This window comes from Oreochromis niloticus, linkage group LG8 (assembly GCF_001858045.2).
Source record: "Oreochromis niloticus isolate F11D_XX linkage group LG8, O_niloticus_UMD_NMBU, whole genome shotgun sequence".
NCBI lineage: Eukaryota > Metazoa > Chordata > Actinopteri > Cichliformes > Cichlidae > Oreochromis > Oreochromis niloticus.
The window spans coordinates 2,786,125-2,801,736 of NC_031973.2; the positions used below are offsets into that span (position 1 = coordinate 2,786,125).

At 46.2% G+C, this 15,612-nt stretch overlaps 2 protein-coding genes and 1 long non-coding RNA gene across 4 annotated transcripts in view; 2 read left to right on the forward strand and 1 right to left on the reverse strand.

Annotated features, from left to right (window-relative positions):
• The window catches only part of syde1 (synapse defective Rho GTPase homolog 1), a 13,800-nt gene extending 7,250 nt beyond the window's left edge, over positions 1–6,550 (forward strand). For both annotated transcript variants that reach the window (XM_005471492.3, XM_025909750.1), the window contains exons 5-14: positions 52–247; positions 760–923; positions 1,452–1,556; positions 1,644–1,732; positions 2,310–2,447; positions 2,524–2,650; positions 2,778–2,953; positions 3,741–3,996; positions 4,077–4,367; positions 4,546–6,550. In XM_005471492.3, coding sequence (XP_005471549.1) covers positions 52–247; positions 760–923; positions 1,452–1,556; positions 1,644–1,732; positions 2,310–2,447; positions 2,524–2,650; positions 2,778–2,953; positions 3,741–3,996; positions 4,077–4,367; positions 4,546–4,727 — 1,724 coding nt within the window. In that variant the 3' untranslated portion in view covers positions 4,728–6,550. The remainder of the gene's footprint in view (positions 1–51; positions 248–759; positions 924–1,451; positions 1,557–1,643; positions 1,733–2,309; positions 2,448–2,523; positions 2,651–2,777; positions 2,954–3,740; positions 3,997–4,076; positions 4,368–4,545) is intronic.
• LOC109203200 (uncharacterized) overlaps positions 1–11,242 on the reverse strand; it is a 25,285-nt gene extending 14,043 nt beyond the window's left edge. The window contains exons 1-2 of the long non-coding RNA XR_002063131.2: positions 10,464–11,242; positions 9,413–9,499 (exon numbers count right to left, since the gene is read on the reverse strand). This is a non-coding gene — a long non-coding RNA (uncharacterized LOC109203200). The remainder of the gene's footprint in view (positions 1–9,412; positions 9,500–10,463) is intronic.
• LOC100710637 (protein phosphatase 1 regulatory subunit 3C-B) lies at positions 9,886–14,727 on the forward strand. Its single transcript, XM_003449478.5, has 4 exons — positions 9,886–10,070; positions 11,249–11,649; positions 11,860–12,442; positions 12,594–14,727. The coding sequence occupies exons 1-4, from the start codon at positions 10,057–10,059 to the stop codon at positions 12,826–12,828; spliced, it is 1,233 nt and encodes a 410-aa protein (XP_003449526.2). The 5' UTR covers positions 9,886–10,056; the 3' UTR covers positions 12,829–14,727.
• The last annotated feature ends 885 nt before the right edge of the window (positions 14,728–15,612 follow it).

Here is a 15,612-nt window from a genome sequence, read left to right on the forward strand (position 1 = left end):
TGAAATCCAGTGAAAAACTACTATAATAGAACATGTCTGTCTTCCTGTCAGGGTATCTTAGTGACGGGGACTCCCCTGAACTACTGCCACGACAGTACCCCTCTCAACACATGACCTTCCAGGATGGGCCCTGCGACGTCAGCTCATTCCAGCTGTATGTGGGCTCCGACCCGCCGAGATGCAGCCAACGGGTGACAGGTTTACTGACAGTCCACTTGCTGGGGCTGGAGGAGATGAAGACCAGCAGGTATAAACATACCTTCAAGCCTTTAATACACTTCAACACAGAATCTGATCACAGCACCATCCAGTGGACATTAAGAGAACTGCAGGTCAAGAGTCTAAAGCTCAGATTGGCTGTTTTACGAGCAGCTAATTTATGACTGTATAGGGTATAAATTGTCTGATATAAAACATTCTTCTAACTGGATCTCTGGCTGGTGTTTGTGCTCTTGGGGGCAGGTATCTGACTAACAATATGTCTGCTGAGGTTATCAGCAGACAATACAAGAAGTCTGAGCTCCACTTTTAGGAATTTACTTGGATGTTACTGAGTACTAATTAGCGGGTGGTCTGTGTCTATGTGATACACCAGACAGACCTGTACAGTCTAACAGACTAATCCACCCTCTTGGTCACTTCTGGCTCCACTGACAACATTTTTCTGTGAATGTTGTGTTCAGGTGCGCCCCCTGTTGGAGGGTTAGGTTCATTTTTGGAGCAGTCATTCTCTCTTTCTCTCTGGATGTTTGGTCTCAGGTCAGAGGGCAGTAAGGAAGTCTTCCTGGCAATACAGATTGATGGGGTGACGAGAGCGCGGACTGCCCTCCTGATGCTGCGAGGCTCGGCCCTCCCCTTAAACCACACTTTCCACCTGGAGCTAGAGCGAGCCAGGCAGCTCCGCATAGTGGTATTAACACCAGGTAATACAACAAAGCCACATTCAGGCAGGACAAAGATGAAATAAGGATGTGGGGGTGACATATTCTCTGTGAACAAGCCAAAACAGTTATAGAAAATGCTATCAGCGTAAACGTGTAGTCCAGTCCCTGTACAACATTCATAAAAAAGCAAAGGTTAAAAAACTGAATGTTGTGGACTCAGAGTGAGAAATGATGAATTACTGACTCTTATTTCTAATGTGGGTATTAAACCATATCGTCTCCTGTGAAGAGAGGTTAAATTCACTTAATTGAGACACGATCTTGTTACTGACTGCATCAAAGTGCTTTTTAAGCTCTAAAAAGTATGGACCACACTCATCTATCCAAAAAACTCTTACTTGCTGTTTGTTTAAAAACATTAACTGGTTCAGTTCATTTCTCCCCTTTAGTCTTGAGACAAATTGACGATTCCTCCATTTCTATCATTGGTGAAAAACTACTTTAAGCAACCTCCTGTTATAACCCCCCCCCCATCATAATATTCTTTGTTTTTTTCCCCTTTTTCAGTCTGTGCACCCAAAACAACATCCGAGCAGAGTCCCAACTCAGGTGGTCCAACTAGAAACCGGGTGTGCGGTCTGGGTGGGGTCTCCATCCCTCCTCTCTTCAAAGGTTCATTGTACCACATTTGTTAATGCAGCTGACACTGATTATCATTGATGTCTGAATTGTATACTGAGGATGTGTTTGATTTGTCAGGGAGTCGCTGTCAGCAGCTCTGTGTGAAGCTGGAGCCCAGAGGACTTCTCTATATCAAACTGTCTCTGCAGGAGAAATGGGACACACAGGTACACAATCCCACTGCTGCTGCTGATACATGCAGCACAGGTCATCTGGGCGGGGTCACATCGTCCTGTTCATATGGACTGTTCTCCAAATACCACAACTCAAAAACTTTGAATATAGTAACAATGTATATAATGGTAAAAGTAAGCTTTCACATATTCATTACACATAAAGTGAAATATTTGAAGCCTTTTTTGTTGTTTTCATTTTGGTGATTGTGGTTGTGATATGGAAACGTCCAGCTTCTCAAGGGTGTGTTCACTCACACAGTCAGTACCTGGTGGGGGCTCCTTCACCATCAATGCCTGCTGTAGTGCAGTGTAGCATAGACACGGTCAGCCTGCAGCTGCTCCAGTGTTACAGAAGCCCAGGTAGGGGTTCAGGTCAGGTGAGCTGGCAGACCAATCACAGTAGCATCATGCTCAGCAAACCCTCTGGTAGGAGTTGCACCACTGTGAGGAGGTGCCAAGTGCTGCTGAAAAGGGAAATCAGCATCTCCACGATGAGCATGAAGTGCTGTGAACTGTGGACCAACCACCACCACCGCTACAGACTCAATGAAAAATTGTGTGTCTGCAGCCCAACGGCGACACGTCCACCCCGTCTTCTGTGTTTGGGGTTGAGCTCCACCACCTGGTGGAGAAAGAGGGCTCTGCAACTCCCGTCCCCCTGCTGATCCAGAAAACAGTGGCAGAGATCGAACGACGGGGACTGAAGGTTAGCGTGCAAGTCTGCTGTGACAAACATGCCGCGGCTTCATTGTCAGCTGATTGTGTGTCTGTGTGTGTGTCAGGTGGTAGGTCTTTACAGGCTCTGTGGTTCTGCTGCGGTGAAGAAGGAGCTCAGGGATTGGTTCGAGAGGAATAGCTCAGCAGTTTGTCTGTCTGAGGACCTCTACCCTGACATCAACGTGATCACAGGTAAGCACAGCCAAGCACATGTACTTGACCCCTGACTTCTTACCCTGTCCCTGTATCTGACCTTGACTCTGACCCGACCTCTGATCGTCCTCATACTCATTGTCACTGCACTCATCTGTCTCCTCAGGGATTCTAAAGGACTACCTGCGGGAGCTGCCATCCCCCCTCATCACTAGGACTCTGTACCAGGTGGTCCGGGAGGCCATGACCCTACGACCCCCACCTGTCCAACCTGCAACACCTGATCCCCAACTGTCCCAAAGGACCATGGAACTGCTGTCTTGTCTGCCACCTCCAGAAATGGTAACACCCAGTACTCCTGGAGTACTACTGTGGTAATCTTGCAGTACACCGGCAATATTCTTACAGCACAGCTTCCTGCTGTGACAGTGTCGTGTTTCCGTCCCCACAGTCAGCTGTACCTCGACTCGGTCTATCTGAAGGACACAAACCCACAATGCTCTTCCTCATGCTACTCTTCATCTTCTGTGTGCAGGCCTGGTGTTGGTCCTGGTCCTTCCTGTCTCTGGGAAACTACTGTGACCCAGCTGCGAGCCCTCTATGACCCCTCTAGTTTGCAGAGTTGGTGTCAGACAGATAAAGAACACGCAGTGTTTACATTTAAAGCAAACGATGAAGGTTTGATTTCGTCTGATCGAGCATGTTGCGCTGCAACTGGCCAGTGACATAATACCAGTAGTAAAGGAATTCTGCATGCACCAACTACTTTCTCATAGGGACGTTAATGAAGAAGCTCCTGTCGCGGTTCCCGGTGCATTGTGGGTAATGTTGGCAGCAGCCTCTAAACAGGAAGAAAAGTCTGGAATAATGAACGCATGCTTCCTGTTTACTTCCTGTATGAACACCTGCTCCTACAGAGGGGTAGAAAACTGGGAGCTTCAGCTGCAACCTAACACCCTGACCTTTGACCTTTTCACAGCCTGGAACCTTTGAAGTAAAATAAACAGGCTGAATATTTTACATTCGGGAAAATTGAGACGAGTTAATCTGAAATCTGACATCAGGTCACATTTCAGCAGGTCGACATCTGAGTTGTCTACTAACTCTCCTCGCCATCTCTCACTCTCAGGCCACTCTGTCGCTCCTGCTCGACCACCTCAGCCTCGTAGCATCTTTCAGCTCCACCAACAGGATGACTCATCAGAACCTTGCCGTGTGCTTCGGGCCTGTGCTCCTCACACCAACCCAAGATGCGTGGAGGGGGGAAGGGGGGAAGTCGGGAAGAGGAGCAATGAAGGGTCTCTATAATGGCGAGGAGATGGCGAGCGCTGTGGACTTCAAACGGCACATCGAAGCGCTGCACTACCTGCTGCAGCTGTGGCCAGGTAAGCCCTACAGACCTGCCCACATACCTTACGTTGCCATGGAACCCATCAAGATCGTCCCAATTGTTCTTCCTCCTCAGTGCCGACTCATCGAGCACCAGCCAACGCCAATGCCTCACCTACTCCCTCCTCCACCCTTCACCAGAATCCTTTGGTGCAGCAGCAGCGGCATCCTGCATTGCACCTGGCTCTGCAACAGAGCCCTGAAGAGGAGGTGGTGGTGTCACGGCGAGGGCGCGGCGGTTTGGCCCGGCTGGAGAGTCCACCGCCAATCAACAGGTACGCGGGAGACTGGAGCGTTTGCGGCCAAGAGTTTCTGACCGGGCAGGATGCCGATTACGATGAGGTGGCAGGAAGTGAGAGCGATGCAGGTAAAAATCAGCTGATCACCCACCTATACACATGGTTAACCTTCACAGGTGTCACTCAAATCACACCTGTTTGATTCCTGCTGGGTCACATCACGGCCTGAGAAGGTGACTGTAGAACTGACAGGTGTTAGCCCCTCCTCCTCTCTGACTCCTCTGCTTCTTCCTCTTGGTTTTTCAGGGAGTGATGATGAAGACGAGGAGGAGAAGAAGAGGGCATGGCCACCAGGAGGGGACGATGCTCTGTACATGGATGACTTCCTGGACTTTGACGCTCCGTTTAACTGTCGACTCAGCCTGAAGGACTTTGACACGCTGATCCACGACCTGGACCGCGAGCTCGCCAAACAGATCTGTCTGTAGAGAAGGAGGAGCAGGAGGAGGAGCAGGAGGAAGATCTGACCTCATTAAATTTCAGATCAGCTGAGTTTTAAAGTGTTTGTCTCTGATGGTTTGAGTTTGTGCTTAAATGAAACTACAATGATGTTTGTGTGGGAAAGCAGATCAGCTGTTAGCTTGACATCGGACGTTTTACTCTGTAGCTGTTTTCAGCAATGAGAGCAGAATAACTTTTCATGGCAACAGGGATGAACATTAATAATCACTCAATGTTCAGAATTCATCAAAGAAACTTTTTATAACTTTTTCAGTGAATTATAATTAATGTTGATTTATTTAATGTAATGAAAAAAAACACCTGACATGTTTATTTTCAGACTTTTAAAAAAGAGAGAAGAGTAATTTTACTCTTTCAAAAGCAAACATTAAAAATTAAAAAAAATGAAAACATGTCTTATAATAATAAAAAATAAATAATTAGCATGAAAAGAAAAACCTGAACTAATCTTAGTGCTGGTAAAATATGAGTTTTGTATTTCTCTGTTTTGGGCCTTAAAGAAGAATATTCTAGTTAAAATAAATAAAATGAAATAAATAGTTATCCTGAAAAATGGGAAATGTTCTCATTACCATGACTTTAGAGTCTTTTTCATTGTGAGAATGTTTTTATTGATTAACTATAAAGTTAAAAAAGGAAACAATTAAATTTGTGACCTTTAAATCATCTAAACTCATACAACCTTCCATTATCCCATCATCAGGGCTCAAAGTAACAATGTTCTCATTCCTTAAATGATAGAAAATACTCTTTAAATATAGGGAAACTATAATCTGAAAAAGGTGATCACGGTGATGAAGGTTCTCAAATCAAGTTTCATTCAAAGCGTTTCTTCGGTGAAGTCTGAAGGTGAGGCTACGTCGCTCTTTAAACTGATTAAATCAGCTGCTCAGGACGTCCTGAAGTAGGCGCTGTGCCTACAACCAAACAGGAATTTATTCCTGTTTGGTTCAAAAAACAGGAATAAATTCAAAAAAGGACTCAAAGTTTTTCCCCATACACGTGTCTGAAGCTTTAATTTGTGCTGTCTGTAACTTTGACCCTGTTATGGCGTGGACGGTGACAGTCTCAGGGTGAGTCTAACGTTAAAACCAAAGTATGTGCCTCAGAGCCTGTGAGTTAACATTAGCTCACAAAGTCCAATAATCATGTTATTGGACTAATAATGTGTTGGTTCGAGGACACATCTAAAACCTGCAGGGACACCAGCCCTCGTGGACTGAGATTGCCCACCCCTGGGTTAGACAGTACGCATACTGGGGTTATTAATAACAACCGCTCTCTGAGGTCGTGGAGCTCCAAGTTCAGGCATGCCGTTCAGAGACCCAAACTGTCCACAAACTTTGGACCTGACTGCAGTTTCAGTGTGAAGAATGAGGCGTGGAGGAGGCACAGGAACCTCCCTTCACAGCGGCGAGCACCGGATATCTGGGTATCAGGGCTGGACCTCGGAGGATCTGGTGTTGGACTGTTTGCACTGTTCAAGCCATAATTTCTGTTTTGATGGTACAGAGTTTTGTCACTGTGAGTTTGTGAAGTTTGAAGCTCTTTTCTTCTTGTTGTTGCTGACAGTATTATTATTATTATTATTATTATTATTATTATATTATTGTTGTTGTTGTTGTTACTCTGTTTTGCACATCTTCAATAAGCACTTGTGTTTTTTACAATGAAGACGACGTTTGTCTGCAGATGAAGTAAGCAAAGTGATGAAGCACAGTTCCTGTTGGAACAGAACACAATCTGTGTCTTATTACCCCAAACAGCTATTAAACACCTTATTAATGAAGCTTCTGCCTGGTGTGGTCATTATCATCACTGCTGTCGCTAGACCTCAGTGCACCATTCACTTGTGCTGTACTGAAGACATAGCATTCATTTTTACTGCTTCGCTCTCACACTGCAGGCCTACTTGTTGTTCCTAGAGTATTTAAAAGTAGAATGGGAGGCAGAGCCTTCAGTTTTCAGGCCCCTCTTCTGTGGAACCAGCTTCCAGTTTGGATTCAGGAGACAGACACTATCTCTGCTTTCAAGATTAGGCTTAAAACTTTCCTTTTTGCTAAAGCATATCCAGTCTTTAAGTCTGACGTCATTGGTCGTGTCTGGGCCCAAACTCCGCTGCAGGTCCATAAGCCAAAAGTCACTGCGGCATCACTGAGAGTTAAAAACTGTCTAAATTCTTTCATCTGTAATAAAATGATCAGTGTGGCTGCTCTACCAGGTACAACAATTAAGTTAAACAGCCAGGCATCCATGAAAATGGAATTTATTAAACTTAATGGAGTTAGAAGTTAGCAGGAAGTTAGCTCGCTAGTTTCCATCTAAATATAATTTAGCCTGTGCTGACTGAGAGATTTCTGAAACAAATTAAGATGTACAGCTCTGCTATCACTTCCGACATAAATGAAGACAAGAAAGTAAACAGCAGTGACGTTTGTAGGGTGACTGAAGTTGGGCTAGCTGGTATATAACGATGTGCTACGTGATCGCTAGCTACACAGCTATGTTAGCATAACATAGGTCGTGTCCAAATTCATGGGCTGCATCCTCCTGAGGCCGCATTTGAAGACCGATTACGTCACAGCGACGTGCCGAAGGCTGTCCAAATTCGTAGACTCCTCCGAATGCAGCCTCCTTTTCCCCGAATTTGAAGGATGGGTCGGGTGTGTCCTTCGTGGCCCACCATATCCCAGAATTCATAGCGCGGCCCAGCCAAACTCCAGTTTCCGGCAATGGCGGCCGCTACTAAGTTTTAAAATTACTTTTATTAATCTTTCTGGGTCACAAAATAAACTTTTAACATATTTTCAGGCGAGAATGTAGCTGTGTAAACTTCAAATATCTGCTCGGTTTATCAAGGTATTGCATATTTGCAAAAGTGCTTCGACGTTTTCGGAGACATCTGTTACCCACCAGCTCGATAACTAACCGATAGCTCGAGGGTCACTGAAGCCGCCGAGAACGGCACAACTCCCGGCACATCATTTTCAGATCACCGCCGACTTTCGCTACTGAGGTTAAACGTAATATATAAGTCACTTAGACAACCTAAGGCTTTTTTCAGTGTTTTATTTGTTCGTGAGTAAATCGGTTTGGCTGAGATTAAAGATATTAGATTAGATTAGATAAAATAAAACTTTATTAATCCCCCGGGTGGTTTTCACAGAGCTGAATAAACGTCAAACAGAAAACTGATTAAACAGAAGTGTGAGACAGTCGAGAATTTACGCCAGTGTCCTGTTATATTTTAGATAGCAAGGAGCAGATGGCCGAGTTTATTAAACTCCACCGAGTCAGCGGTGACGTTAATTAGAAGGCTAGACCGTCCAATTTCACAGCCGTTTACTTCCGGCCTACCCGACCTTCTGAGGACCCGGCCCACGTAGACCGCGAAGGCCGGGTCCTCAGGAGGATGCAGCCCATGAATTTGGACACGACCATAAACACAATGAAGCTGGAGGGTGAATGCTAACTTTTTTCCACTCGATAAAAGTTAGCGTGAGGGTTCCTGATGGTTAGGGACATGCAATCGCATGGCAGGATGCTGTAAACGGACCAAACTTCAGTTAGGAGAACAACTGAGATAATCCATCCACAATACAGGTTAGTCATTAATATACTGCAGCATGGGCTGGGCTGTAGTTACAGCGTAAGAGTTTAAAAATTGAGCTTTAAAATGAACAGCGGTAATAAAAACTGAGAGAGGCCGACAGTGATCGCTGACTGTTTTTAGAGGCTTTTTGAGAATAAATAGAACCAGATACAAAGCATTAAAACATGTTAAAAACACAAAAGCCTTATTAAACGCAGGGTAGTTTGGGCCTGAAAGCAGGATTCATCACGTCATCACTTAAAGACCGGATAGTTAGGGCTGGACCAGGTGACCCTGAATCCTCCCTTAGTTAAGCTGCAATAGGTGTAGGCTGCTGGGGGATTCCCATGATGCACTGGGTGTTTCTTCTTCACTCACTATGTGTTAATAGACCTCTCTGCATTTAATCATTAGCTCTTATTAATCTCTGGCTCTCTTCCACAGCGTGAGTTTGTCTCGACTTCCCTAACCTCAGTCAGTTACGGCAGATGGCCGCCCTTCCCTGAGCCTGGTTCTGCTGGAGGTTTGTTTCTGTCAAAGGGTGTTTTATAAATAAAGTTGAATGTGTCACAGATTAAATCTACATCATGTGAGATCACACGTACCTCTGACTCCTCACAAAACATCAGCGTCTTTCTAAAGCACTACAGACTGCCCCTCTGCAGACTTCCGGAAGTCAGTGAATCAGAACAAACCCCCCTTAAAGGGAAGGCACTAAAACAGCTTGTTTTACGAGAACGGAGGCGTCAAGGAGCTGCAACCAGTAACAGACAAAGAAGGATTATTCTGATCTTTGAATCATGCAAAGCTGCTGCAGGAAAGTCTAAAAGTCTAATCCTGTCCTCACCTCAGTTTCACGGTCTGCAGAGGAGGCAGACTGATGGACAGGCTGATCATGTATGAGGCAGCTAAGGATGAAGCTTCCTCTGATTTTACCTGTGAGTTTACCTGTTCACTGTGGGAACTTTCAGCCCTCAGTCTGTCTGACAAGACTCAGCGATTTCCTGAGGTCTCTGCAGCTGAAATCTGTACGTATAAAGGAAAGCAGCTTCGACCAACCTGTGGGGAAGTTTGTAGGATGGCCGTGTCATCCATCTTTCAGAAGGTGCAGCTTCACCAGAGAAGACTCTGTCCTCATCAGTCCACCTTGATGACATTGAAGATCCAGAATCAGTGATACATGAGACAGATCAAAATCATAACTTTGTTGATGTGGTAACTTTAAAAACAGCAAATTCTGCTTCAGGCACATGTGTCAGTTTAAGAGGGGGCGGGTGGATGACGTACAGAAGCGTGATTGGCAGTTATCAGTGGTGTCTCTCACTCACTAACACCTGCATTTCTTCCTGTTAACAAATCTGTCAGTCAAAGCTCAGTGTGCATCAGGCCCCGCCCACCTTCTCCGTCCCGAGATACGCTCTCTCTCCTTCACGCTCTCACTCGCTCTATGTGGCGTTTCTCTGATTGGCTGTCAGTGTGACCAGCTGACGGTGCCGAGCGCTGATTGGCTTCTCACTCTCTCCCCGTTCTCGGATTGTCAGGGGGCGTGTCGGTGCGCGCGGACAGGCAGCGGTCGGACTTTAAAATGGCGGAAAAATAAACGAAGAAAAAAAAGTAAAAAACAAAAACAAAACAAAAAACCGTGGACACGGAGGGAAACCCCGCTGCTGTCCGGGACGGGCCGAACCGGGCGACAGGTTTCCATGAACTGCACCAGGTGAGCTGCTCAAAAATTAAACTGCGCCACAGCCTTCATCCTCCTTCTCATCATCAGTCTGTGAACTCGAGCTCCAGTTCAGCCTGGCACTGATCAATAAGCGATGGTTCTGTCGGTTATTGGTTTCAAACATTGATCAGAAGAACCGCCGGGTCAGTCTGTAAACTCTGAACTTAAGCTTTAAAATCGGAGAAGTGTTTAAATATTCATCACAGAGCTGCAGATTACCCATCAAATAAGAAATAATCTGTCTTTGACTGTTGACCATTCACTCAGTAATCAGATTACAATGTCAGCACCTCTTCAGGTATGTTTCTTGCTGCTTCAAGTGAAATCAGAAACAGAAAGCAGATAAATGCAAATGTGTTTTCTTTAAAAAAAAAAAAAACGTACCTGGCTTCTGTTAGTCGCCCTCTTCATGTTTCTGTGTCCGACATACCTGTTAGCTAAAGGTAACTAAGTAAAGATGCCCAATAATCAAAAGTAACTAAGTAAAGATGCCCAATAATCAATCATTTGGTGGTTATTGGTTTCAAACATTGATCAGAAGAACCAGCCAATCCAACTGTCTGTATTGAAACCTAACTATGTGTGGCCCAGAGACTCACGCTGGAGTTTTTCTCACTTCCTGCATGAAAAAACTTTTGCACGCCAGCTGATTTTTAGACACTGTATTAAGTCTCAACTTTTACCAGCTCCTTAATTTGAAGTTGGACCTGCAGTTCTATGATATCGTCCAGTTTGGGTTTTTTATGTGTAAAATCACCTCTAAAGACACCTGGGCCTCCTGCACTGTTCGCTGTCTTCACACAGCCAAGTTTTTGAAGAAAACAAATGACAGGCAGGAAAGAGAATCTCTGAAAACCCACAGTTGGGTCTAAAAGTCAGTCCAGTACTCAGAAATGAGTGCTGGTCCTGTATGAGCACACCTGACATACCTACTTTATAGGCAGTTTTAATGTATTAAGAATCACAGAATGTTGACCATTTAATACATTAACGAGGAAAGAATTATTTGATTGGTCACTTTTTCATCACGATCTGAACTTCGTCTGAGTGGCCATTTGTAGTTCAGGTGTTTGGTGTTGCAGAGAGTCGGTATCTTTATTGACTTTATTCAAATTAATGTAGATTTCTTCTTCTGCGCTCTGAATACTGACCCCCTCTGTCTTCCTCAGGGTCCTCCATGTCCTGAACCCTCGCCCCGGGGGCCCATCTCCCATCATGCCCATCGACGTGGCCGTGAGGATCTGCCTGGCCAGCTCACCTCCTCTGCGCTCCTTCCTCGGGAACTGCAACAAGCGCTCCTCATCCTCAGCCACTCTGCTGCCCCACTGCCGGCCACTGCGACCCTGCCTTTCTTCCGCGATGGCGACGGCACCATCAGCGGGCGCAGAAAGCAGCAGCAGCCTGGGGATGTTGAGGAGGAAGAAGACGAAGACCGTGGTGTTTGCTGACTCGCGGGGTTTGGCACTCGCCACTGTCCACGTCTACAACGAGTGCGAAGATGAGGCGCTCAGCGAGCTGCTGACCGAGATCGAGGGTGCTGCCGCCGGACTGCACCTGGCAGACATCAAAGGTGACGGAGGAGGTCACTGATACTTAACAACAAACAAATCAGTAATCTATTAATCAATACATTGTTCTGGAAGCTTCTTTGTGCCTGGTTGCTTACTCACAGCCTGTTTTTCGCTCTTCTTTCTGCATCCCTGAAGCAGTTGGCAAGTCAGAACATTTCAGCTGAGCTTCATGTTCTTTATTGACACTTTTCTTCATCTCCTCCTTCCAGATTCAGCAGATTGTGGTTCTTGCCTGGTTCTGGCCTTCACCCAGCCAGCCGCAGACTACTTAGACCTGAGGAGTCGGCTCAAAGCCCAGCAGGTGTGCCTGGAGACCTGTTCAGTCCAGGCACACCTGCTCTCGGGTACCGTCCAGGTCCGAAACATCTGCTTTGAGAAGTCTGTCTGGGTGCGGATCACCTTTGACTCGTGGTGCTCCTTCCAGGACGTTCGCTGTCAGTACCTGAACAACGTGTACGGTTGCCCAGACACTGACACCTTCTCATTCTCCATTGCACTCCCGGAGCTCCTCAAGCCCTCTGGAAAAGTGGAGTTCTGCATCCGGTACCAGACTCAGGACCAGACCTTCTGGGACAACAACCTTGGGAACAACTACCGGCTGGCAACGGCCGATCGAAACAGTCGGAGCACGGCCGTTGAGAGTCCAGCTGGAGTGCCGTTCCAGAGGGACTGCAGCGGAGACAAGAGAGATGATATCCATTCGGACTTTGATCCATTTGGAAGCCCTCGGACATCAGCGGGAATCTTTCCTGAATGGCAGAGCTGGGGCCACATAGAGACCACCCCCTACTGGTGAGACTGCCACAAGACACATTTTTAGGTCACACTCACTGGCTTTTATGATGTACAAGATCCACTCGAGCACTAAAGAAACACTTTATCCTCCAGCTGTGATCCAGATGTTTGTAGGATTCACTGCGCACTTCCTCACTTTACCTCACAGGAATTCTCAGACAGATGTTTACTTCCGGATCTGTCTCATACTCTTTTACCCCATGCACCCAAAAACTGAACCTTTAACTTACACCCTGGTTCCCACGATCCCAGCGCCCAGCCGGATACCACCCGGGGCTCCTTCATACACAGCACAGAGAAGCAGTCGGGAAGAACCAGGAGTTCCAAAGGGCTTTAAACCAGCATCCAAAGGAGACTTTGAATGGATCCACGAGATGAGCTGACGGGCTTAAGATTCAGTGCTTTCTCAGAAGCTCCCAAAGATCCGTAATCAGTTCAGCGCCTTACAAACGTTTTTTCCTCTGGTCTACATGTTCTCCTTCTTCTTTTGGGTTTCACAGGACTTGGATGACCTTCACGACCATCCTTCTCTGGAGGACTCTGAAACACCAGCATGGTTAATGTAAGGGTTCCTGAGGAGGTGGTGCGGGGCTCACCTTTTTTGGGTTGTTTTATATGAACTGAATTGCTTCTGTCGTCAGGACACAGCTTTGAGTGTCCTTAGTTCATGAACTGTGCATGACCGTGACGATTGGTGGTGTGCTGTAACAGGTCAGATTCAGGAAGCGTTTTAGCCGTTACATCAGACGGCACGCAGAGGGCTTGTGACTCACTGCTAGTTATTATGATGATGGCAGGGTTCATGGAGGCAGAGCTGTGGTCACCTGAGCTGCTGCTGGTTTAGCTGGCACACCTGTGGTCCGTCTCTGTTCAGACTGGTCGCTCTCTTATCGGAGATTTGTTTGTTGCAGTCGTTCGCTACTGCGTCGACTCGGACTCGCTGTATGTCATGTTATGTCAGTGAGCTTAGACTAACCGGACTACTCGCGGTCTGAGTCTGAACTTGTTTTGATGCTGAGATCTTGTAATATCTGACCTTTGACCTGTGACTTGGACCCTTCAGGGACTGGACCAGCTTCAGACAGAGCTGTGCCTTCACGTCTCCCTGTGGGGATCCTGAGTTCCTGAAAATGTTAGCTTCAGAGGCTAGTCCTTGAGCTAAAGTCACATGACCTCATACACGACCAGGTTCAAAGGTTAGCCTGATGATGCAAACTTGTCTGACTGGTCAGTGTCAAAACTGTGGCTCATCTGTTACCGGGCAGATTTCAGCCATGTTTTTCCCCCTCACTGATGTAGCTTTAAACGGTCAAAGGTCAGGAAAGCCTTGTCACGTTTAGTTGTTTCACTCTGACCCTCTGCTATGGGTGGAGTCACGTGACCTTTCACTTCCTCTTTGCTCCTGAAACCTTTACTGAATACTCCAGTGCTCTTACCTGTGTGTGTGTGTGTGTGTGTGTGTGGGGATGTGGGGACCATGTGACAGGAAGTAAGCAGTAAGAGGGAAATGTGTTTAAAGTGAACGATGATGATGTCAATACTGATGGGCCCTGAAGTGTTTCCTGAAGGGCTTGTGCTGCGTTCAGGTGCTGTCAACCCTGAGGCTTGGAGTTTTTGTATGAGCGACTGTATCAGGGGGTGGGGGCACAGTCCTGATGGTCCCTAACCACAGAACCCCGCCCTCAGCTCTGACTTATGGTATTTAACTTGGTTAGCTCGTGAGCTAACTAGCTGCTAGCACCGTAGCAAGGCTGTAACGTAATGTGAAATGTAATGATGTCTGTACCAGGAAGTGATATAAGCAGGGAGTGTTTGTCTGTTCCTATTTTTGTGTATCATTTCATAATAAAAGTCTAACATTTGTAAAGTTTGATTCTCGCTTATTTTATTCTGAAAAACTGACATCATATGAAGAGATCAAAGTTTAATAATCACTAATTGTTTTAAATTGAGATGTTTTCACCTAAAAGTGTCCTGTTGTTGTTCAACCAACTCTGAGGCTGTTACCATGGTAACTGGCTAAGGGTTTCAGTTGGGTTCAATAAACTCGAACATGCTCTCTGGGACAGGAGGAGGCGGCTGGCGTGACGAGATGTGAGGTGATGGCTGCAGGCGTGATTAACATTCCTGGTTTTGTCCGATTAGAGTCCAGCTGACTGAACCGAGGGGAAAAGGGGGTCAGCGAGTCAGAGTAGCCATGTGATTGAGCAGAATCACATGGAAGTGAGATGGACGGTCTGTACAAGTTATTGATCCAGAGTGTGTGTGTGTGTGTGTGGATAGTTTTCACTGAGGGAGATTTATGCTTATATAAGCTTGTGAGCGTGCGTGCAGATGGGAAGTTAAATCTGGTGCTGTCACATGCGATGTGGATTACATCGCTGCTGTCACATGACCTCAGAGGCCGTGAAGCTGTTTCTGTGCGTCCCTGGGTCGGCTGTACCACCACCTCTTCCTCCTTAGAGCAGCTTGTCTCCACAGGTTTCTACTGGACGTCATTGTCAGGCTGAAGTCACATGACCCCACGCTGCTCATCACTTTAAATATTAAAGAGATGGAGCTGCTGTCTGACCCCGAGATTAAACTTTATTTAAAGCCTTCTTTCAGCTCTTTATTTTGAAAAGCTTTGTGAGGTTTAAAGCAAAGCTTCCTCGTCCTGCTGCTGTGGATTCACTGACCTGTAAAATCATCCATGTTTATTTTATCAGGAACTAACTCAATGTATCTTTTTGAGTTTTAACTGAAAACTGATTGAACTGCTTTTTAGTTTTTAGAACACTGCGGTTGGCTAGTGTCAGCGCTGACGGCACTCATCTGTTGCCGGGCAGACTTCAGCCATGCTGAGCCCTGACATGCAGTTTGAACTTGACAGTAAACAGATGCTGACTTCAGATTATCCCATTTATATAAGAGGATCATCATCATAATGACTCCAATTCAGGTGTCTGATTGGCTCCTGACCTGAAGCCGATTTACTGATAATTTGATCCGTGGATCCATAATACCCAATAAGTTGACAGTATTGTGTCTTCAGCACATGAAGTAAAGTCAAGAAACCATGGAGAAGTGGGAGGAGTCTGTTTCTGATCTGACCAATAAGGGGGTCAGTGGTGGGATGTGAGGAGTCTGACTGTTAGCACGCTGAGGCTAACAAACATGTTTGATAA

Bases quoted from the DNA above. Each gene is read 5' to 3' on its own strand.
- LOC100710637 (XM_003449478.5), top strand. The intron at 11,650-11,859 runs GTGACGGAGGAG...TCCTCCTTCCAG, and splicing joins GCACCTGGCAGACATCAAAG to ATTCAGCAGATTGTGGTTCT. The intron at 12,443-12,593 runs GTGAGACTGCCA...TTTACCTCACAG, and splicing joins ATAGAGACCACCCCCTACTG to GAATTCTCAGACAGATGTTT.